The sequence below is a fragment of the Musca autumnalis genome, unplaced genomic scaffold, assembly GCF_047663935.1.
Source record: "Musca autumnalis isolate F117 unplaced genomic scaffold, ASM4766393v1 scaffold_2, whole genome shotgun sequence".
NCBI classification, from domain to species: domain Eukaryota; kingdom Metazoa; phylum Arthropoda; class Insecta; order Diptera; family Muscidae; genus Musca; species Musca autumnalis.
The window spans coordinates 121,215,255-121,239,347 of NW_027411755.1; the positions used below are offsets into that span (position 1 = coordinate 121,215,255).

The 24,093-nt window shown below is 34.9% G+C and overlaps 2 protein-coding genes across 2 annotated transcripts; one reads left to right on the forward strand and one right to left on the reverse strand.

Annotated features, from left to right (window-relative positions):
- Positions 1–12,864: 12,864 nt before the first annotated feature.
- Positions 12,865–14,579, reverse strand: LOC141392375 (KIF-binding protein-like). The gene is made up of 2 exons (XM_073965325.1): positions 13,754–14,579; positions 12,865–13,634 (listed from the first exon to the last, which is right to left on the reverse strand). The coding sequence occupies exons 1-2, from the start codon at positions 14,577–14,579 to the stop codon at positions 12,865–12,867; spliced, it is 1,596 nt and encodes a 531-aa protein (XP_073821426.1).
- A 3,819-nt stretch (positions 14,580–18,398) lies between these two features.
- On the forward strand, positions 18,399–19,842 carry LOC141392376 (KIF-binding protein-like). Its single transcript, XM_073965326.1, has 2 exons — positions 18,399–19,200; positions 19,319–19,842. Exons 1-2 carry the CDS (start codon positions 18,399–18,401, stop codon positions 19,840–19,842), a joined length of 1,326 nt encoding a protein of 441 aa, XP_073821427.1.
- The last annotated feature ends 4,251 nt before the right edge of the window (positions 19,843–24,093 follow it).

Here is a 24,093-nt window from a genome sequence, read left to right on the forward strand (position 1 = left end):
CACATAGCCAGATCGACTCAGCTCGTCGAGACATTCATTTTGGTATATATAAGTATGGGTCTACGACCACTATTTCGATGCGTTACAAACTTTTTGGCCAAAACCAACTTATAATACCCTCCCCACATAGTGGTGTAGGGTATAAAAAAGTCGGTTTTTTTTTTGAATAGTTTGGGTTTTAGGCCAATTGCGTAGAAATTCATAGGTCAAATGAAGCTTTATAAGTGTGAAATGACAGATAACAGACAATACTATAATAAAATGTAAAAAAAACTCCACAAAAATATTCGAAAACCCTAGAGTTTTACGCCAATTTTTGCAACCATTTTTTGTGGCTTTTAAACGACCAGTGGCTTTATCTGGGTTAACGAGCTGTCACAATAGTAGCTGTGTCTTTTAACGTGATAATTAGACATAATTATTACTAATGTTGCAGATTTTGACAGTTGTACAAAGAAAAAGTTGCTGAAAAATGTTTCAGCAACATTTGGTAAGTAAAAATATACAGCTAATATTAGGGGTGTCTTTTTACTTACTAAATGTTGCTGAAACATTTTTTTCAGCAACTTTTCCTTTATACTACTGTCAAAAACGGCAACATTAGTAGTAATTATTACTAATTATCACGTAAAAAGACACAGCTATGTTTTACCTGTTTGAGACAAAATCATCAACAAAAACGAAAACTAACCAACAACACGAGATTTACCTGTTATTAATTGATAATGCAACCGCCATAAATATTGGAGTGGTGATTTTTCCAATTTCTAACCTCTTTGTAATAATTTTATGGTTTTTTATTAGAAACAGTGCCTGTGTGTCGATTCTAAAATAAAAGTGAAATATTAAACTCCGTTTAAAAGTAGTTTTCAAATTTCTTATTAGTTTGGGTGTTTTTCGTTAGCTTGCATTTTCCTCTCGAAATTGTGAAACATATGGTTAATTACTTTGTAATGACAAACACAAAATTTTTGTTTTATCAGGTAAAACATATCGCTTTGTGTAAAAATTCAATGTGTGTTTTTTTGGCAAAAAATATTATTTTTGACGGATATTCATAGGAATCCGGAAACTTTTTTAACGGTAGGGAAAAGTGATAATGAATTTCTTAATATTTTAATAATATTAATATTTTTCCATGCTCTATACGGCCATGTGGTGGTATTTTTGATATTTGCAAAAAATGCAGGAAAGTTATAACCCTAATATACATATGGAAGTGCGCCCTTATACTCTTCGGTTCCTCCAATACATTTTGTTGTTTTCTTTAATTCCTCAATAGTCCAGGACAGGCGAATTCGGGGTTCTCTAAGTTTACTGGGTCTTTAATAAAGAGTATTTATTTGGAGATATTTAGGGTAATTTTCTTCAAATTTAATATCTTTAAAGAAATTAAATTTACGTTATCGTTCGATTATTCCTAATCAATAAAAAAGATATGAAGACGCAACCGTACTTGGATATTATCATCCTTGTCATCACTTTATGAGACACATACATATTTTTCTTTCAGCCAAGTAAAGATAAACCTTAACGACCTACAGATGTATAGATATCACTATTTCAACAAGTTAATCGAACTGACTTAAATTATGTTTAAACAGATTATGAAAATCCTCTTTATAAGTTGTGTCGTATAATCCTTACTCGCATATCCTTCTGTACTATCACTATTGATTTGGTCCGACATGGTTAAAAAGCTAATCTCATATTACCCAAGTCAATATACATACACATATACGAGGATAACTAGAAAAGTTTGCAGCTTAATAATGAAAACGCGAATTTTTTCCATCAGCAGCATGATTTATACACTTTTTAATGCGTTCATACCAACTATTGAAGCACTTTTTCCACCCCGATTGATACACCTCCAAAACATGATTTGAACGCTTTTACAGCATCCTCTGACGATTGCTGCTATTTTTCGGACTCACGCGCATATTTCCATGATACATCATCTTATAAACGACTTTTGAAGCGCCGCGATGGTATTTTTTCGAAATTTCATGTACCGATCAATACGAGATCCAACGAGAAAAACCCCATTTTTGCCGCCAGGTGTTTATGCAATATCAAATGTTAGCTAGATGCTCCACTTGGGAGTGTTGTTTTCTTCTATGAATTTACTAGCAAAGTGCCCGCTACTTCGTATGCGTTAAATATGTAAAACAAATAAACAATATATAATATAGAATGGTGGAAACATTTTGTCACGCCTACACAAGAGCAATCCACATTTTTGAGATATTTTAATTGAGGTTCTCAGCGCAAATATCATTTCCAGCTCTATCTGTTCTCTCTAAACCAATTATAGAACTATTTAGTACTTTACATGTAAATACATAAATACGAACCTCCTCCAATTATTTCAAAATTCCCTTTACACAATAACAAATTGTACCAAATCCTGTGCCATTTACAACTTTTCGTATATTTATGGCACATATTTCTTAAATCGAATCCAGATCTATCCGTTCATCCAATACAAAATTGTACCATACATGGAACCATTTTGTACCCCTAAGTGTACCTAATTCCACATTTTAGGATTCGAGCGCTATAATTTCATCCAAATCCTAATTGTACAAAAGGTAGTACTTTTGGTAAGCATAAGCACGCATTTCCCCAACAGTAATATTAACTCCAAAATTCAAGATTCCAGCTCTAACCGTTCGCTCAAATCCAAGTTGTACCAAATTTAGTACCGTTTAGTACCTTTCATACATATAAGTACGAATTTCCAAAACTTCCTCAATCCTACACCCCAACAGTAATCTTAATTCCAAACTTCAAGATTCCAGCTCTTGCTGTTCGCTCAAATCCAAATTGTACCAAATTTAGTACTTTTCGTACTCATAAGTACGAATTTCAAAAACTACTTCCATATCTCAATCCTACACTCCAAAAGTAATCTTAATTCCAAATTTCTTGATTCCAACTCTATCCGTTCGCTCAAATCCAAATTGTACCAAATTTAGTACTATTTAGTACTTTTCCTACCCATAACTAAAAATTTCCAACATTTTATCAATCCTACAATTCAACAGGTATTTTAATTCCAAACTTGAGGATGGCAGCTACATCAGATCACCGAAATCCAAATTGTACCAAATTTAGTACCATTTAGTACTTTTCGTACCCATAAGTACAAATTTTCAAACAATAAGCTTAATTCCGAATTTCAGGATTCCAGATATATCCGATAACTCAAATCCAAATTTGGAACCATTTAGAACTATTCGTATCCATAGTACGATACCAACATCAATTTTAATTCCGAATTTCACGATTCCAAATGTATCCTATCACTGAAATCCAAATTGTACCAAATTTAGTACTATTTAGTACTTTTCCTACCCATAAGTACAAATTTCCAAAACTTTATCAATCTTACACTCCAACAGTACTCCTTATTCCAAATCTCGGGTTTCCATCTATATCGATTCACCCAATTGCAAACTGTACCAAATTTGGTACCATTTAGTACTTTCGTACCCATGAGTACAAATTTCTACAACTACCTCAATCTTACACGCCAACAGTAATCTTAATTCCAAATTTCAGAATTACAGCTGCATCAGATCACCGTAATCCAAATTGTACCAAATTTAGTACCATTTAGTACTTTTTGTTCCCATAGGTCCGAATTTCCATACCTACCTCTATCCAACACTCCAAAACTAATCTTAATTTCGAATTTCAGGATTCCAAATGTATCTGATCACCCAAATCCAAATTGTACCAAATTTGGTACCATTTAGTACTCTTCGTTGCCATAAGTACGAATTTCCAAAAGTATCCCAATCCCACACTCCAATAGTAATCTTAATTCCAAATTTCACTATTCCAGCTCTATCCGATCACTTAAATTCATATTGTACCAAATTTGGTACCATTTAGTACTTTTCGTACCCAAAAGTACGAATTTCCAAAAACCGAGCCTTATCTCACGCCAACATACCAACACCAACCTACACTCAAAATTTCAAGCTTATAGCTTCATCCGTTTCGTCTGGGCATTGATTATAAGGCGGTCAGCCACACAAATGAGACAATTTTTAGTACATTTTAGTGCTTTTCGCATCCTTCTAGGACGAATTTCCAAAAACCCAGCCTTATCGAGCACCTTCGCCTCAAGATTAAACCTCACACAAAATTTCAAGATTCTAGCTTCAGCCGTTTCGTCTGAGCGTTGATTATTAATCAGTCAAAAACCCAGCCTTATCGAGCACCTTCGCCCCAAGACTAATCCTCACCCAAAATTTGGGAATTCTAGCTTAAGCAGTTTCGTCTGGGCGTTGATTCTTAGTCGGCCCCCACACAAATTTGACCATTTTTAGTACATTTTAGTGCTTTTCGCACCCTTTTAGGACGAATTTCCAAAAACCCAGCCTTATCGAGCACCTTCGCCCCAAGACTAATCCTCACCCAAAATTTGGGAATTCTAGCTTCAGCCGTGTCGTCTGGGCGTTGATTCCTAGTCGGCCCCCACACAAATTTGACCATTTTTAGTACATTTTAGTGCTTTTCGCACCCTTGTAGGAAGAATTTCCAAAAACCCAGCCATATCGAGCACCTTCGCCCCAAGACTAATCCTCACCCAAAATTTGGGAATTCTAGCTTCAGCCGTTTCGTCTGGGCGTTGATTCTTAGTCGGCCCCCACACAAATTTGACCATTTTTAGTACATTTTAGTGCTTTTCGCACCCTTGTAGGACGAATTTCCAAAAACCCAGCCTTATCGAGCACCTTCGCCCCAAGACTAATCCTCACCCAAAATTTGGGAATTCTAGCTTCAGCCGTTTCGCCTGGGCGTTGATTCTTAGTCGGCCCCCACACAAATTTGACCATTTTTAGTACATTTTAGTGCTTTTTGCACCCTTGTAGGACGAATTTCCAAAAACCCAGCTTTATCGAGCACCTTCGCCCCAAGACTAATCCTCACCCAAAATTTGGGAATTCTAGCTTCAGCCGTTTCGTCTGGGCGTTGATTCCTAGTCGGCCCCCCACACAAATTTGACCATTTTTAGTACATTTTAGTGCTTTTCGCACCCTTGTAGGACGAATTTCCAAAAATCCAGCTTTATCGAGCACCTTCGCCCCAAGACTAATCCTCACCCAAAATTTGGGAATTCTAGCTTCAGCAGTTTCTGGGCGTTGATTCTTAGTCGGCCCCCACACAAATTTGACCATTTTTAGTACATTTTAGTGCTTTTCGCACCCTTGTAGGACGAATTTCCAAAAACCCAGCTTTATCGAGCACCTTCGCCCCAAGACTAATCCTCACCCAAAATTTGGGAATTCTAGCTTCAGCCGTTTCGTCTGGGCGTTGATTCCTAGTCGGCCGCCCACACAAATTTGACCATTTTTAGTACATTTTAGTGCTTTTCGCACCCTTGTAGGACGAATTTCCAAAAACCCAGCTTTATCGAGCACCTTCGCCCCAAGACTAATCCTCACCCAAAATTTGGGAATTCTAGCTTAAGCAGTTTCGTCTGGGCGTTGATTCTTAGTCGGCCCCACACAAATTTGACCATTTTTAGTACATTTTAGTGCTTTTCGCACCCTTGTAGGACGAATTTCCAAAAACCCAGCCTTATCGAGCACCTTCGCCCCAAGACTAATCCTCACCCAAAATTTTGGAATTCTAGCTTCAGCCGTTTCGCCTGGGCGTTGATTCTTAGTCGGCCCCCCACACAAATTTGACCATTTTTAGTACATTTTAGTGCTTTTCGCACCCTTGTAGGACGAATTTCCAAAAACCCAGCCTTATCGAGCACCTTCGCCCCAAGACTAATCCTCACCCAAAATTTGGGAATTCTAGCTTCAGCCGTTTCGTCTGGGCGTTGATTCCTAGTCGGCCCCCCACACAAATTTGACCATTTTTAGTACATTTTAGTGCTTTTCGCACCCTTGTAGGACGAATTTCCAAAAACCCAGCTTTATCGAGCACCTTCGCCCCAAGACTAATCATCACCCAAAATTTGGGAATTCTAGCTTAAGCAGTTTCGTCTGGCCGTTGATTCTTAGTCGGCCCCACACAAATTTGACCATTTTTAGTACATTTTAGTGCTTTTCGCAGCCTTGTAGGACGAATTTCCAAAAACCCAGCCTTATCGAGCACCTTCGCCCCAAGACTAATCCTCACCCAAAATTTGGGAATTCTAGCTTAAGCAGTTTCGTCTGGGCGTTGATTCTTAGTCGGTCCCACACAAATTTGACCATTTTTAGTACATTTTAGTGCTTTTCGCACCCTTGTAGGACGAATTTCCAAAAACCCAGCCTTATCGAGCACCTTCGCCCCAAGACTAATCCTCACCCAACATTTGGGAATTCTAGATTCAGCCGTTTCGTCTGGGCGTTGATTCCTAGTCGGCCCCCCACACAAATTTGACCATTTTTAGTACATTTTAGTGCTTTTCGCAGCCTTGTAGGACGAATTTCCAAAAACCCAGCCTTATCGAGCACCTTCGCCCCAAGACTAATCCTCACCTAAAATTTGGGAATTCTAGCTTCAGCAGTTTCGTCTGGGCGTTGATTCTTAGTCGGCCCCCCACACAAATGGTACCATTTTTAGTACATTTTAGTACTTTTCGTACCCTTCTAGGACGAATTTCCAAAAACCCAGCCTTATCGAGCACCTTTGCCCCAAGACTAATCCTCACACAAAATTTGGGGATTCTAGCTTCAGCCGTTTCGTCTGGGCGTTGTAGATCACATCATCACTTTACTCTTTTATATATATAGATATTTAATTTATGTAATGAAGTGGAAAAAGGCGACAGCTAATAAAAAAATGTCAGTTGGTGGAATAAATGCCCAAGGATTCCTCTATCTCACGTTATATAACAGTGACGTGACATAACTCCCAAAATTAACGGCCTGTTTCTCTAAGACTATTCGAATTCAAACTCGTTCGAAATACTTCCAAACTCCTGTTGTTGTAGGAAATGTTTGTTTGATTGGAAATAAAAAAAATAAATATTTTTTCCAAAAACAGAAGTTTGGTAGTAGTTCGAACGAATTTGTATTCGAATCGTCTTAGTATAATATAAATCGAACTATATTCAAAAATATTTTTTAAAGAAATCACGCAATTGTTTTACAAAACTATAGCTCTGTTCCAAAACTAAAAAGTTTTTACAATTTTTACCACTTTTACACATTTTGCGTTCCCGTACACAAAATTTATATGAAAATCGTTTACGACTTTTACAACTTTTACGACTTTTACCACTTTATAAAGTACGGGAACAGGCCATATTTTTACTATTTAAGAAAATAAAAAGTTTTTGTTAAAATTTGCAAATACAGTATGAATAAATAGTACCACAGGCGAAAATATTTTTGAAAAATCGTCCGATTTCTTAGAAAAATATTTACACATCCTAAGAAGAAAAGTGAATAGCGTCGCAGGCGAAACTATTTTTGAAAAAAAAAATCGCGCGATTTTCTTAACAAATATTTTCGCAATTAAAAAAAAATACAAACATTTTGTAAAAATATGCAAATACTTTGAAAATCGCTCAATTAAAAAAAAATATTTGTTTCATACCACTCCAAATAAATTTACCGCCAACATGAACATATATATGATCCGAGCTCAAGAATAAAACAATTCTTCTAGCTCAGTTCCGTCCATGTCATTTTTGTTCTTGAACTCAAAAAGTAAAACAAATGAAATTTTCTACAAAAATGTGCCATATCCAAGAAATCGATATTGTCACGTTTTCATTGTCTTTATCAGTTTTATCCGTTACTTTCTCAAAACACCGTATGTTTATGTATTTCGGTAAATTTTGCATAATCTATTAACTATATATGAAATTCGGATGGTTACGCTTCTGAACTAGGGCATCATAAATTCGTTGTTGGTCAACGACAGATTCATCCCGCCATAACTCAGAAGTCTGACAAACGGCGAATCTTTCTTCTAGGATTCATTATAAACTCAATGACGGTTTTAGATGTAGACATTCAAATAACCGGATCTGTCCGCCAGGAACAGATATAGTTCATATGTATCCGAGTTTTCTACACAATCAATAGCATATACGAAATTCAATGAAATACATAATCATAGAATTTTCATGAGAAAGGATCGGGTAAAAGTGATAAAGGACAATGAAAATATGACAATATCGATTACTTGTCCTAGTGGACCGAATATTTTCATGCACGAAATCTCATCGTGTGCTAATTTTTCAGTTCCAGAAAACATCCTTCTGCCTACGTGCTGGGTGGTATACACAATATATCGTCGGTGTCATGCTTAAGTGTTCCATACACCGTTTGCCTGTTTTGAGATAATGGCATTTTAATGTTTTGCGTCACAACTGCGTGGAGCTGGCTAAAGCAAATATTTATATTTTTGATTTGAAATATTAATAATAGTATATAGAACATAATTGCAAAAATTTAGAGGAATATGTATTGGAATATAAAAGTTATAGAGATTTTTTTAAAAAAAGAATTTTTGTCGATTTGTTCCATATCCGCACTTATGATACAAATGTGAAATATTGTACAGCACATGGAACAAAGTGATTTTGAAATGTGTTTTTGAACTTGTAAGTTTATAAAATATTAATTTCATAACAAAAAAAGTTTATGCTTTCCCGTCTAGGTGTGGGTATCTCGTAAACTAGAGCAGATAGGAGAAAGCCGACTAGAAATTCAGAAAGAATATACCGGAAAACCCTAGGAACCATGTGTATCTCAAAAAGTCAAAAATGGCGTATGGAACACTTCAGCATGACACCGACGATATGTATCTCAAATAGTTCAATAAAATTATCCAATTTGTTTTTCAAAATAGTCAGGCTTAATCCCATAGCCGTTGTTTTAATATTTTATTAAAACAACTTTAATTTATTAGTGGGAAAAAATTGGCGATGTTTACCAAGGGGTAAGGCAGGGAATACTATAGTTTCAGATCTCGCCACAGATCTTCATCAGTTCCCTTGTTTCTTGTTTTTCAACAAGAAGTTGTTTTAATAAAATAAATTAAAGTTGTTTTAATAAAATATTAAAACAACGACTATGGGATTAAGCCTGACTATTTTGAAAAACAAAATAGAAGTCGTCATCCCAAACAAAAAACGCCAACCCTCCTAAAATTATCCACTCCACACCAAAGTTCAAAACATGAGCGCTGAATTTTAGTTTAACGGGTGATACCTACTTATAAATTTCAGAAAAAAGTAGAAAGCATAAATAGCATAGAATATGTGGTCAAATTTTTAGGTCGATCGGAACAATATTGCCTTAGTATGAGCGTTGAATGGGAACAATTCATTTTATTTTTTATCGACATCGGCCACAAAAATATATGACAATTGGTTTATTAGTTTTCGAGGTAAAGTTGGGACCGCAATATGCTTTAATAAAAACAGGGTTTCGTAGACGGCCTCCAAACTTCGTAATATTTGTCTCTTTCAGATGAAGAAAAAAGTCATAAAAAATGGCTTTTATTGAACTTTACAACTGGGGTCTCCTTTTAAGGCTAAACACACTAAAATGTTGGCTTACATCCAGTCTGCAACTTGGTCATGAATTGCTTATACATGTTTATTACATGTAGACCTTATGATTTGTATTGCCCCTTCATTTCCACATATTTTGAAAGCTTACAGATTTTCTCACGTGGAAGAATTCCGTCCAGAATATACTCGTGCAAAAAAAGGAAAACCGACAAAATCTTTCTATCTTTGCTATTTTTCAATGTAAAATTCCGCAGAAACAATATTGATATGTTCGAATGTATTCGAACGAATGCCCTTTCTAATGAATATGTAAGGAAAAACTAACACATTAGCCTATATATGTCAAAATATAGGAAAAAGTTAAACATTTGTGCACGTTTTATTCATTCTTAGTGGTATAGGAATTCACTCTCGGAGTCGACCCGGAGTCGGAGCCGGATTCGTGAAAAAAATCTCGTCTGGAGTCGGAGTCGAGAAAAAAATAATTCGACTCCGAAACCCTGGTTAACATTGTTCCACAACATCCCATACGGGACAAGGGAGACTTCTCTCATATCAATGAGTGCACCCCGATTCATATTTAGCTCAATGATATGGGACCTACTGTTTATCGCCGAGTCCGAACGGCGTGTCTTAAGACACCACTTATGGAGAAGTTTTTCAAGGCTGAAATACTCAGAAAATGTCGCCAACATTACTGAGGGGTATTTTGCCACCGTTGAAAAATGTTTGATGTTGCCTGGACGGGGAATCGAACCCCCGACCTTGTGCGTGCAAGGCGGGCGTGCATACCATTGCACCACGGTGGCACCCCGAAACCCTGGTTACAGCAGAAAAAATCGTCATATAGGATACAACCTAAGATATTCTTACAAAATTATAGTTTTATATTATAGACTTTTACAAAATTGTCAAGTTTTGCTGAAATTCTGCCACAGGAAATATATTCAGAAAAAGTTGCTGAATCAACTACATAACCCTGCGTTAACACATGACAGGACAGTTGAGTTCATGTATTGATTGTCAAATACCCAAAACTTGCCAGTGTGACGTAGGCGTCCAGATAACTGCAAAAACCGTTGTAAAATTATGAATGAAAATCCTCGATTTCTTTTTGTTTTCCATTCACATATTTTGTTTTTGTTCATGTTCTTTTGTTTTCAACGCATTTGAATTATCATCTCACTTCTTTTTCAAAAAAATGTCAAAAATTTGTTAACCCGACTGTCTGTGAAAAAATGATGGACAGCTGGAAGACAGCCGACAAATGTATGTATATGTTAGTAAATCAGAGTTGTATTTGAAGACAAACTGTCAAACGCCTAGTAATTTCCAAGGTGCGATTTTTTGAGTTTTTTCCCTTTTTTGAAGGTGCCCTTCTTGCAAAACAAATATTTTTTTAATTTTTTGTTTGGTGAAGGAAATATTAAACACAAATAAAAAATAATTAAAAAAATTAAGTTTCAATGATTTATTTATAAATGCAGTTAAAACTAGGAAATAATTTGTCGCTTAGCCTCAATAAGTATATTCTTCCTCATGATGGAATCTCTCAAATCTCTCTCAAATGTAATACGTTCTAACTAGGGATCATAACTGCGTCATTTATTTGGTCCTTTTAAAATAGGTAAAATGAGAATAGGGGGTAGGAAAAAGAAAATGCGTTCGTTATATCCGCCGTTCATTATAAACGTGCTCATCTGTACAATTCTTTTTAAAGCTTACTTTTAAATATCGTATGTTAAAATATTTGAAACAGTGCTTAAATTCGTCGCTCTCCGCTTGTGCTTTAAAGCGGGCCTGTAAATCCTAACAAACTGTAAAAAAATTCTAACCGCGGGGTAACAATTTTTGTCCGTTATAATCGTGGTCGTTTAAAGAAGTTGAATGGGTGTACAAATATTAAGAAAAATTCTTCGAAACACAAAACTTTGTTCGCTATAAACGTAGTTTCTTATAACCAATGTTCGCTATATCAGAATTTTATTGTGTAATTCTTTGTTTTATCTTACTTTTGCATATAAAGCATCAAAAATGTAAAAAAAAATCCCATAAGTCCACCGCTATTAATTTTTGCCTCAAAAACAGACCAAATTACCTATAGTGGATTGGAGCATAAATGCGGCTTTTAGAGAATTTTCGTGAAAATGCACCTTTGGTCCCATACAAATTACTATGGAAAACTTCGAGGCCCCAGTGGCACGTGTCAACATATTCCGATTGTCCTCAAACTTTGATAATCTTAAAATCTAACAAAACTAAACACTTAATGGGGTGCCGCATAAAAAATACCACATCGATTTTCGATGGAAAGGCGCGGTATTCCAAAAAGTCAAGCGAAAAACAGAGAGGAATGGAGATCTTTTCTTAGTTCGGTCTATGGAACAAATGTTCTGTAATGGGCCAATTAAGTAAGTAAGTAAAATTTTCCCCTTTGAGTTAAAACCAGTCTAGTGTGGATATTATTGACGCAGTTCTTCGAGTTTTCTGTAAGAAATATGCTCTGTTCCAGAACCTGCAAGAAGCTACTATTTTTTACTATAGTAAAAATTAGTAGATTCTTGCAGTACTGGAACAGACCAATAGATTTGAAGTAATCGATGTATGTACATTTACGAAACAATTGGTCTGTTCCAGTACCTGCAAGAAGCTACTAATTTTTACTACGATAACAATTTTTCTTTAATGTTATCGAGAAAAATAGTAGAAATTAGTGATTCTTGCAGTTCTGGAACAGACCATATATAGATTTCGATAGTGCTGTAATTATTTTGATTGAGTTAGTCCAAAATTATCTGGTATAAAAGCCTGGTAGGCTGATAACTTTAAGGCCTGCGTACATAAGCTGCTCCGCCTGATCGCCATGCTTTCCTGCTTCATTTTTGACATAATAAAAATAAAAGAATAAAGATGGCCGATAAAATTTCGAACTGGGTTGCCCTTTTTTATTCTTTTATCAGAAGTAAGCAAGATAAGCAGGCCTTTAGTATCTCCCTAAAAAATGTTTGTTGGTAGAAATTTATCTTTTAACAAGGTTTGAAAGAGAGCACGATTCAGCGCTAAATTTGCAAAAATAGTAGATTCTTCTGCGAACATTGGTATTGTGTGTATCACATTTCTATATCAGTGAACCAATGCAATTTCTATAATAAAAAAAACTTTTAGATATATATAGTATTAATCTTCATCTTTATTATTAAATCAAAAACATTTTAATATTTAACAATAAATTCTAAGGAAAACAAAGATCAACGTATTTAAACCTAACTAAAGTTGTAAACACATTCAACGTTTGAGTAAAGTTTTGTGTCATTTCTTTACCCAAACGTTGGATGTGTTTAGGGCTTAAGAGGTTTTTGTTCAACCTCTTCATTTGGTCAAAACACAAACATACTACAAATTGACTTCATTTGTTCTTCTGCAATTTCAATGTCAGATTTAAATTCAATTCTCATTTCCTCCTCCTTACTGCATTCTTCGATAAAAGTCTTAAAATAAAATACAGCCGTTGAAATCGTTGACGGGTTAAAGGGGTTAATAGATTTCGAATATAATATTGCAAGTTTGTTGTGGGCATTCAAGCACATTTTCTTCTCGTCAAATGTCATATCAGACAGACAATAGCTCGAATCGCCTTTAAATGAGGAGACAACTTTTTGAAAATTTTCAATTGCACATTCAGTCAATTGATCAATATCATTATGATTTCTGAAAGAAGTATCGACATCTTCCAAGATCAATCTCATTTTAAGAAGTAGCTGTTGACTATATCCCAAAGCCGCTTCATTCCAACATTCTCGACATATTGCCATATGGGTTTTGGGGTTAAGTTTTGCAACCAGTTCGTTGTTGTATTGAATGCGCATTTCTTGCATTTGGAATTCGTTTTGCCAGCCTTTTTCGAAAAATGTGATGTGATCGTAGAGTTTTGCGAAATCCTTCATTACATCGGTATACGTAATTAAGTCGTCGCTTGGTTTATAAAAGTCTTTGGCTATTTCAAGCCATCTCTTTGCGAATAAGAAAACTTTTTTGGCATCCTTAGATGTAGTGCAGTACTCGGCGGATATTTTCTTTTTATAGGACTTTAATGGTAATTCGGTGTAGAGAAAAGGCATTTCACTGTCCAATTCAATGTTGTTAATTCCTGTAAAAAAATGGAAGATATAAATGTCAATGAACTGGAATTGTAATCAATGATGGACATAGAACTCAATGTCCTATGGTACATCATCTTTAATAAATTATTTCCATTTCAATACACACCTGAAGCTAAATCATCCTCTTCTTGTTGTAAATGTTCCTTTGATGCCGACAATAGTGCAATACCGTATTTCCCCCATCGACGTCCCAGATAGGCGAATGTCTTTTCAACAAGATGAACTTCATTTGATTTCGAATAAATTTTAAACTCATACGCCAAATAATCAGCTGCGGCCAGGTAATTTCGAGCCTCTTTGAAATTTTTACTTTTAATATAAAAACTGGAGAGATTGGCTGATAGGACTGCTAAATCACAACTAATGTACGATTTACTTTCAAGCGAAAGCTTCATTGTCAAGTATTGGTATTTGGCAGACATATTAAATATTCCCAAATTTTGATATACCCTGGCCAAATTTTTTGTAATTCTATTATAAAATCGATCTATTTGGGTAGTATCTTTTACTTTATTATCTTCATATTGTCCAGATTCTTTGTATCCTTTATAGGCCTTTTCTGCATCCGTAAGCAAAGTGAGAGCCTTCGTATTGTCAACGGTAATAATACCAAGATTAAGCAGCGATCCAATATATGGTGTAATTGCTTCTCTTTCAATATCACGCACTTTTATCAACTCAATGCACTCCTGCCAATATGTCTCGGCCTCGGTGGACTTGTTGCTATTGGCATTTAAACGTCCAATATCATAGTAAATATGAGCCAGAAGGATTTGGTACGCTAAATCCTTTTCGTCTCCGATATTATTTAAAAATTCCTTGAGATCATCTTTCAGCTGCAACAACAATTTCAGAAATGTTGAATTTGTTTCTTTATTTTCAGTCATTTGCTCTTTTATTTCGTTGTAACGCTTGAGGAATGTTTTGTCCATTTTGTAAATTTGTGTTTTTAAAATTTCTTTGTTGAAACTGGCACTCGCGCTTGTTTGTATTTGTCGTTGTTGAAGCAACGACTGTTAAAATCGAACTGATCTTTTGAACACAGAAAACGACCTCACTTAATTTTTTGTGATTTAATTTTAGGCTCTGTAAAGGACTGTGGCCACACTAGTGGTGCACAACTAGTGGCGCAATACTAGTTGTGTTCCAACACATCTTGCCTGCAACTGATTTTGCTGGCTAGTAATCCTTGTGTGTATCTTACAGGGAAGCAGAGTTCTACAGTATTGCGTTATTGATGTATCGTAAATTGAATTATTAATTCTCTTTTAAAGTGATTCTATGAAACTCGTGGAAGGGATTTGTATTATTTGGGCTTGAATGACAACAATTGGTGTTCACATTTTATTTTTATAAAAGCAAACATAATCAAGAAATTGTTTACAATATTTATAAAAAGTATTTTCAAAGAAAAGTGCCAAACCTTTTTTTCTATCCCCTAATTTTTGGCTCTATTAGGGCAACATCGTTAAATACTAGCCTAGTGTGGGGCAATTCTGGCTAATATAGAACTTCTCATTTATCATTAAATTGCTTGTACATTAGGGATATAACCAAAAAATACCACGCCAGTACCATGTGCGGAATATTGTCCTGATAACGAAAACGCGTGTTTTAGTTCGATTTGGTGAAAAAAGTTTCCTCACCGACTGCGATTACTAAAGCCCTTTTGATATTTTTCTGTTTAAAAATTTAAATTTGCTTTGTTTGAATAAAAATTTATAGAAAACAAATACCTTTCTCACAGGCAAAGTCATTAAAAACAGTCTGTAACTTTCGCGAATTTGTTGCAAATGACCACATATTCTCTTGTCCGATAGGTACAATAAATATAAACATAAAATTCGCGAGATTATAAAGAAAAACAAAAAATTTCAATATTGTCAAAGGTGCATTAAATGCTCTGAAATATCGCGATTTGATAAGAAATCGTTGCAGAATGGTTTGATATTGATTTTAAATTAGATTAAAACTATTAATAAGTTATTACGAATATCGTATATGTCATTATAACAAATAAAATTAAAAAATGCATTACTGAACTTCAATGCATTTGGAGCAGGAAACTTTTTTCGCGATAGGGAGAAAATGACACCGTATTTCGTAGTAGTTTTTCATGCCCTACACGGCTATGCGGTGGTATTTTTGATATTTGCAAAAAAGTTATAACCCTATTGTAAATTCTCTAGACATAACAGCTAAAGATTTGTCATAATCATTTTTTCGAAAATAACTGCAAAAACATACATACAAAAAATCAAATTGTTTCAAGGGCCAAATTAACGTCAGGAACATCATTCTTTCTGCCGGAATCAATGACAGACAAAACTACTGAAAACAATAGAGAACAGTTTATTTCACTGTTCTGATTACTAAAATGCTAAAAAAGTAAATAACTTGATTACTTTTAATCGACTATTGTGGTGCATCATTTTAAATGCCCAATTTTAAAATGTCCATTTTTTGTTTTCCGTAAAATTTAAAAATAACGGTACGTAGAAAGGAATATTTTGTATGTTTTGAATTGTTAAAAAATTCTCAACTCATTTCGTAGTTATCAGCGTTTACATTTTTAAGTTCAGTTTGCATAATTTTTAGTGACACTCAGTTTGAAATTTTGTGGAGAAGGCCTCAGCCTAAAGGTAAAAAGCTTTAGGTATACATATTTTTTGTATGCAATGGACATTGAAAAGATATTCAGGCACAGTCAACATATGCCTTGTTCAGAATGACGGTAATTCGCTCTCTATTCGTTGTTCGACCCCAAATTACAAATTAATTACTTAATTTTCCACACAAAATAGTGTGAGTGAACAACCATTTTTATACTTTGTTCAGTTTTAATTAATCTCCGAAAGACGATAATTTAAGTTGAAGTTTATTGAGACTTGTATAACAATTAAAGAATTCGAAACGTTACAATGAAGAACTTAAAACTATTACGTATTATTTTAATAACAATAAATGGTTATCATAATTTAAAAATATATTAGAAACTCAAACATTTTTAGAAAAACTGAAAAACATGAACAAAAAGGTCAGACTTGTAGAGAATTTTCATAGCTACAATATTTTCTTTAGTCCCATCTCAGTTTTCAAGCAAAATCGTGAAAACCTAAAAAACCTCTAAAAATGTCAACTTGAATCGCAATTTATTTAAAAAGCGCTCCGGCGATTTTTGTTTTTGTTTTTTTTATCATTTTTGATTGTTTTTAAGTCTGGAGTATTACCCTAATGGATAAACTTCATCATTTTTCTCGCCTATGAACATTGCAGTTTCAGAATATCCGCAAAAACTTCCCAGGTGTAAGCACATTCCATTTAAAGTTGGTTCAAGGGGGTACATAAGCTGCCTTGCCTGCTTCTGATAAAAGAATAAAGAAAGCCGAGCCAATTTTCGAACTAGGTTGCCCTTTTATTTTTTATTCATTTATCAGAAGCAAGCAAGGCATTCAAAAAACAATTTTGTAGACTGAAAAGTTGTCCTTAAGATGTCATACAAAATATCCCGTTTACAGTACCGTTATATTAAAATTTGACGGGACAACAAAAAATGGGAATTTTTAAATTGAGCATTGAAAATATTCGCCACAATAATCGATTAAAGGCTTGGGTACATAAGCTGCCTCGGCAGCTTGCTTCTGATAAAAGAATAAAAAAAGAAAAGGGCAACCTAGTTCGAAATTGGTTGGCCTTCTTTATTCACTCGAGGCAGCTTATGTACCCAGGCCTTAATAATTTCCAAATATTCGGTATTTTATGCGATTTTAATAATCAGAATGGTGGGATAATATGTTCCCTATCGTTTTCAGTAGTTTTGTCATTAATTCCGACAGAAAGAATGCTGTTCCTGACGTAATATTGGCATAATAGTAATTAATGTCCGTTTGTAGGCAATTTGGCTAGAAATTTCTAGTTTTTGAACTTATTTTCCAACAAATACCTGTGAAAAATTATTAAGCGTTATGTCCAGAGTACGTACAATCTAATGATATATGGAAAGTCTTGTATTAGCCAGACTTGCCCTATATTATACTAGTCTTTAACGGCGTTGCTCTGATAAAGGTAAAAATCAGGGAATAGAACAACATTTTTTGTACTTTTCTTTGAAAATAGTTTTTAGAAATATTGGTTGGTTGTAAAACATCGCAGCCTCAAGGGTATTAAACGTTGTTTAAAGAAGCTTAGTACTTTCATAACTTAATCTTCGAAAATAATTTATGTTTGGTACTTGTTGTTACTTTTGGTGGTGGTGTCCGGATACTGTATGTATGTATATAAATGTAATATGAGACTTATGCAAATTGTTAGTTATTTGCGTTTGAGAGCTATCCTTGGCAAAAAAAAAAAAAACATTTTTTAATGGGCCGTTACATATTTTACAATTACAAATTTTGGAATATGTATGCAGTTTTCCGTGAAAATAAATTTCTTTCTATATACTATGAGTGTGTTTTTTAATGACAACCTTGACACAAGACTAGTAATCCTTCAACGCACAAGCAATGTACAAATAAGCACAACTAATGCTATCGTTACCTGCTCTCAATGTGGCAACATCCTTCTTGATTTAGCTATCCTCTATTCATTTTCATTGAGGCTAATACAAAAAATATTTGTGCATCACTGGTTTACAAAAAATGGTGTGTGTACGTTTCCTGACGACAAACATTCAGATCAGTTTCGACCGTCGTCGCATTAACAACGATCGGTGTCATTTAGTAAAAGTGTCGGCTAAAAAATAAAGTAAAATGAACAAAGTTTTATATTTCGTTCGCTACAAACAACTTAAACAGCAATATCCCACTAATCTGAAATTGTTCCTGCAATTAAAGGACGAGCTTGAAGAATATTTAACGTCCAGGAATGATGAAGGAGATGTGTCATATCAAGTTTTGGCTCATACTTATCATGACATTGGATGCCTAAATGCAGATAATGGTGACAAAACCATGGCAGAAATGTATTTTAAGGAGTGCCTAGAATTGACTAAAATGCGCAATATCCAAACAAAAGTCACTTCAGTATATATCGGAGCATTGCTTAATCTTGGCAATATTACCGATGATAATAGGAAGGCTCTTTATTTCCTTACTGATGCGGAAAAGGCCTACAAAGAACACAAGAAATCAAAACAAGGTGCTAATCATAATAAACAAAAAGGTATCAGCGAAGAAGACGAACTCTATAAAGGAATTATTGAGAACTTGGCACGAGTATACAAAGAGTTGGGAATAGCTAATATGTCTGCCAAATATGCCTACTTGACAATGAAATGGTCATTTGAAAATAAGTCCTACAAGAGTTGTGATTTATCAGCCCTATCAGCCGAGCTCTCATTTTTCTACATTACACGTAGAAATTTTAAAGAATCTCGGCGTTACATGGCCGCAGCTAACTATTTTGCCGATGCATTTAGAAACGAATCAAATGATGCTCATCTGGTTGAAGAAACATTTGCCTATTTGAGTCGTCAATGGACACAATATGGTCTTTCACTACTGATAGCATCAAGAGGACGTTTGGATGTAGGAGAGCATGAATTACTTTTCGGTATGTATTGTAATGAAAATGGTCGACATAAGCATTATATAAAACATACTATCTTCGACTTTTTACTATATATTTTTAAATTGAATGAGAGTTCCATTCCAATATTATTTCATTTCAGGAGTAAAAAATATTGCGTTGGACAACGAAATGCCATTTTTGTTTTCTCAACTACCATTGGCGAAGTATGAGAAGAAAGTAACCGCTAACTACTGCACCACATTAAAGGATGCCAAAAAAGTATTCTCATTCGTTATGAAATGGCTTGAAAAGTCCCAACAGTTTTATAAATCTGACACCGACCTCAAAACGTATGCCGGTGTAATGACGGATTTTGCAAAACTTTACAATCTCAGGTCATCTTTCGAAAACCAGTTGCAAAACCAAATCGAAATGCAAAAAATTAGCACCAAATATTTTGAAAACTTGTTTCCAAAACTTGACCCAAAAACTCATATTGGAATATTGCGTGAGGGTTGGTATGGAGCGGGTCAAAACATTTGTCATATACATATACTTGAAAGACGAATGATGGAAGAAAATGGCGATACTTTATTTATAAATCAGGATGACGACAGTGCTGAAGAAATGATTGAACATGCCATCGAATATTTTCATTCATTGATTGACTCATTTATCGAGTAATTGGATACCGAACATGACTTTTCGGGAGAAGAAAATATGTATGGACGCTCATAATAAACTTGCCTTGTTATATACGACATATGCAGATCCTGATATGCCAGAATCGGTTGCAGAAGCTTATAATTATTAAAAGCTGTTTATCGGATATTGCAACAAGGACGAGGAAATGAAAATTGCTTTTAAAAAGGATATGGAATTTGCACAAAGAAGAATCGAATCAATTGATGAAGTATTCTTTGGGCGCTAATAAAACTTAAACTTGAAAATAAAGCAGTTATTTTGAACTTTATAGAATTTTAATTAGTTTTGTGATTGTTTTCAGTGAGAAAGTTGTTTAAATAATAAAAATGAAAATATAGAACACCTTATATATATCAAACCACACTCTTTTTTGCTTATTATTGAACAAAATTAAAGCACGTACGTAAGTATTGGACCAATTTTCCATGTTAGGCCAATTTGCTAGTGGCACATTTAGAAGGACTGTTTAATAACAAAAAAATAGAAGAATGAAAATTGCTTTTAAAAAGGATATCGAATTTGCACAAAGAAGAATCGAATCAATTGATGAAGTATTCTTTGGGCGCTAATAAAACTTAAACTTGAAAATAAAACACTTATTTTTTACTTTGTAGAATTTTAAATAGTTTTGTGATTGTTTTCATTGAGAAAGTTGTTTAAATAATAAAAATGAAAATTTAGAACACCTTATATATATCAAACCATACTCTTTTTTGCTTATTATCGTACAAATTTAATGCATGTACGTAAGTATTGGACCCGTTTTCTATGTCAATTTGCTAGTGACATATTTAGTAGCACTTTTTAATAACAAAAGAATAGCAAATTATATCAGGAAGCATGAACATGCCTACGGCATATGGCCATTATTATATATTTTCTTTTACTATTGAATAGATTTGAAAACGCAAAATAAACTAATTTGAAGGCATTAAAAGTATAATCTTCACATTAAAAGTTAATGCCAAGATGGTCCACATTGATATTTAAGGCGTGTTTAGACTAGCCAATGTCGTATGAGCTGTCACTTATTTTGTCCATACGACATCCATTATGTTTGTCAAAGTCCATACCACTTTTAGTTTTTGCGTTCACACAAGCATACAATTTCGTATGACCACATAATATAAATTACACAACAAACACAATTTATTTCGCTAAAAACAGTAATCGCACTCACATTTTCGTTTTCTTTACCTATTTTCTTCATTTGTTGGTAAAATTGTTTCCTTTCAACAATTTATTTCTCAACTGCATACGAAAATACATAGCCGGATAGAGCGCTCCCTACATGAAAAATACTGTATGAGTTCACGCAGAGAAAAAATATTTTTCGCTTTTGTTGGAACAACAATGTCTATTTTTTTCCAACAATTTATTTGTTTTGTTCAAGCTTGTAATTGCAAATTCAAAAATGCAATCTTTTGCTCCAAACATAAAAACAAAAACAACTTTCGAAATTCCGCAATATTGTAAAAATTATTGACAATACCGATGGTAGGAAATATCATAATCTAGAACTTTTAAAAAACTATTGTCAGCCCAGAAAGCATGTTACTGACATTTTTGATTTGATAGTATACAATTCTCATATACACTTTCCACATAACTTTGGTATAAATATCACGTATAATGTTATGAATATTGACAAAAACAACACATGGACAGGTTTAACTAAAAAGACAACAAAGTGAATGAAGAAACTAACTACTCAATTGCGCACATCTAAGCAAATTACGACCAAACAGGTTACCTCCCCAAAAAAAACACTTCTCAGGTATAACTCAACCATCAAAAACCCAACGAAGAAGGAAAAAGAGAAAACAAGGCGACTGTTCCATAGCGATCAACTTATGTTCGCGGAAAACACTGGGGCATCATAGCTTACAGCGGACCAACAATGTTTGTTTCAATACCTTGTTCCTACATCTCAGCTAATCGCAGATACATAGTTGTGGCATGTGCGGTCGAAGTGAATGTTACCCCAACAATCTTCGTACCACTAATTCTTTTCCAATGTGGTGAACTTAGTGACCGCAGAATCAGTGCTGGATATTTTCAGGTTGACAGGTTGAGAACTTTCCTTGAGTATCTCAACTCCCGGCACATTTAGCTATTTCAACTTTACCGTTTCTAATGGCATTTTCAACATCATCCATTTTTCGCTCTGCTACTTCAGTGATGCTCGACAAACTGTTGATTAAAATAATTTGTGCATCGTAACTGGGGTCCTAACTTCCATTTTTCCAAGGTTCGTAAGTGACTTAACCGTTGATTACAATTTACTAATTCCGGCTCCAATGTAGCAGTTATTAACGAACTCTTTGAAACTAGGCCAATTAGCTATCCTATGATTGATACAAGTGCGGCATCCAAATGAGGAGAAGTCGGGCGCTATGCTGATGGAGACGGCTATAGGGAGATGGTATGACCCAAGTGAAACGACTGGTTGTCAGCTGTCGTCTTTTGTCAGAGGAGGTGAAACAATGACTGACAAACAATGGCACTCTACGCCAATTCAGTTGGATCTTCCCCATTGACAGCCTGCTCAACCAGCGATATACGTATCTGGTATGCTGATGGAGACGGTTATAGGAAGATGGTCTGACCCAAGAAAAGGACTGGTTGACAGTTGATGCCTGGGGACAAATGGTTATGTCTGGTGAACTATGGTACTCTACGCCAATCTAGGGCCAGATGCCACTACTCATGATGAGCATTAATGTTCCCTAAGACCAGTCGGTTCCCAGCAAAATTAATTGCAAGTAGTTCAATGTAGACCAGTTCTTTCACGGCATGCTTTGATGCAGTTCTAACGGAGTCGTGAAAAAGGCACTCCATTCCCCACATTTTATGCGCATTCGGATGCGATCCCATGAATAACATCCATTTCTCACATTTTAACTGCATGCAGATGCAGTTCAATCAGAGTCATGAATAATGCACTCCAATTTCTTACATTTTAACCGCATTCGGATGCAATCCAAGGATTGACATCCATTTCTCACATTTTAATAGCACCCTGGTGCAGTTCAAGCGGAGTCGTGAAAAAGGCACTCCTTTCGTTTCATTTTGTTAGCAGTTGCTAGAGGTCCCTACAAGTACATAAGTCAGTTTGTACATCCCACCGGCATACATTTTTCGAAAATCAGAAAAGCGTGTTAACATAAAAATTTGTTTTGAGAAGAAAAGTTTTTAATAGAGTGATGTTGAAGAACATGTTGAAAAACATAAACGTCTTTAACATACATATGTATGTATGTATGAAGCAAGAACAATATATGCAGTTATTCTGAATCATCTACATGAGGAGGCAAATATTCTTCCAGTACAGCGATACAATAACATGCAGAACCTGGTCAGATGTTACCATGGGAGCCATCCCAATCACAATATCAATCAAGGAGAATCTTCATGATCTAGAAGAAGAGGTCCTGCAATACAAGAGAGAACCTCTAGAACATATGAAGCGCATTTGAATAGTATTCATACGGCCGCAATTGCAGATGCCATAAGAAGCTACAATTTGAATGCGGTTCGCGGGCACATCTTTCATCAATCGTAGCTGAGGAGCGTTAGCTGCCACGACAAACCTGAGTAGTTTTGGCTCAACTACCCTCGGGAAAGTGCAGCCGTATAAACTCCTATTAGGCCAATAAACTGCGAGCATCATCATCTTTTTTAAACTGATATCAAAGACGACTACCAGTGGATCCTCCTTAGATGTACACACAAAGGCTAAAAGCTTCAAAAAAGAAATTTCAACACCTGCAAGACTTAAAACGCTTAAGGCCTGCGTACATAAACTGCCTTGCCTGCTTACCTTGCTTACTTCTGATAAAAGAATAAAAAAGAAAAGGGCAACCCAGTTCGAAATTTCCTCGGCCTTCTTTATTCTTTTATTTTTATTATGTCAAAAATGAAGCAGAAAAGCAAGGCAATCAGGCAGAGCAGCTTATGTACGAAAGCCTTTAATTCCAAGTTATTGTCATTCATTTTATGACAACATTCCTTATGAGAATTAAAAGTTACATTTAAATTATTACAGTAGTGGAATTCTGTAACTCATTTTTCGAGTTACCGACAATTATCGGTAAAATTAAAATGCTTATAATTTCGGTAATTAACCCAACCTTTACACATGCCAGTGACAGTTCGAAAAATTCAATACATACACAATATTTACTACCACAATTACATTTTTATACCCTCCACCATAGGATGGGGGTA

What these genes read in the sequence shown, in the direction of transcription:
- LOC141392375 (XM_073965325.1), bottom strand. Translation starts at nt 14,579, where the DNA reads ATGGACAAAACATTCCTCAAGCGTTACAACGAAATAAAAGAGCAAATG. An exon ending in AGAGGATGATTTAGCTTCAG is followed by an intron (nt 13,635 to 13,753) that starts GTGTGTATTGAA and finishes ATTTTTTTACAG; the next exon opens with GAATTAACAACATTGAATTG.
- LOC141392376 (XM_073965326.1), top strand. Translation starts at nt 18,399, where the DNA reads ATGAACAAAGTTTTATATTTCGTTCGCTACAAACAACTTAAACAGCAA. An exon ending in AGAGCATGAATTACTTTTCG is followed by an intron (nt 19,201 to 19,318) that starts GTATGTATTGTA and finishes ATTTCATTTCAG; the next exon opens with GAGTAAAAAATATTGCGTTG.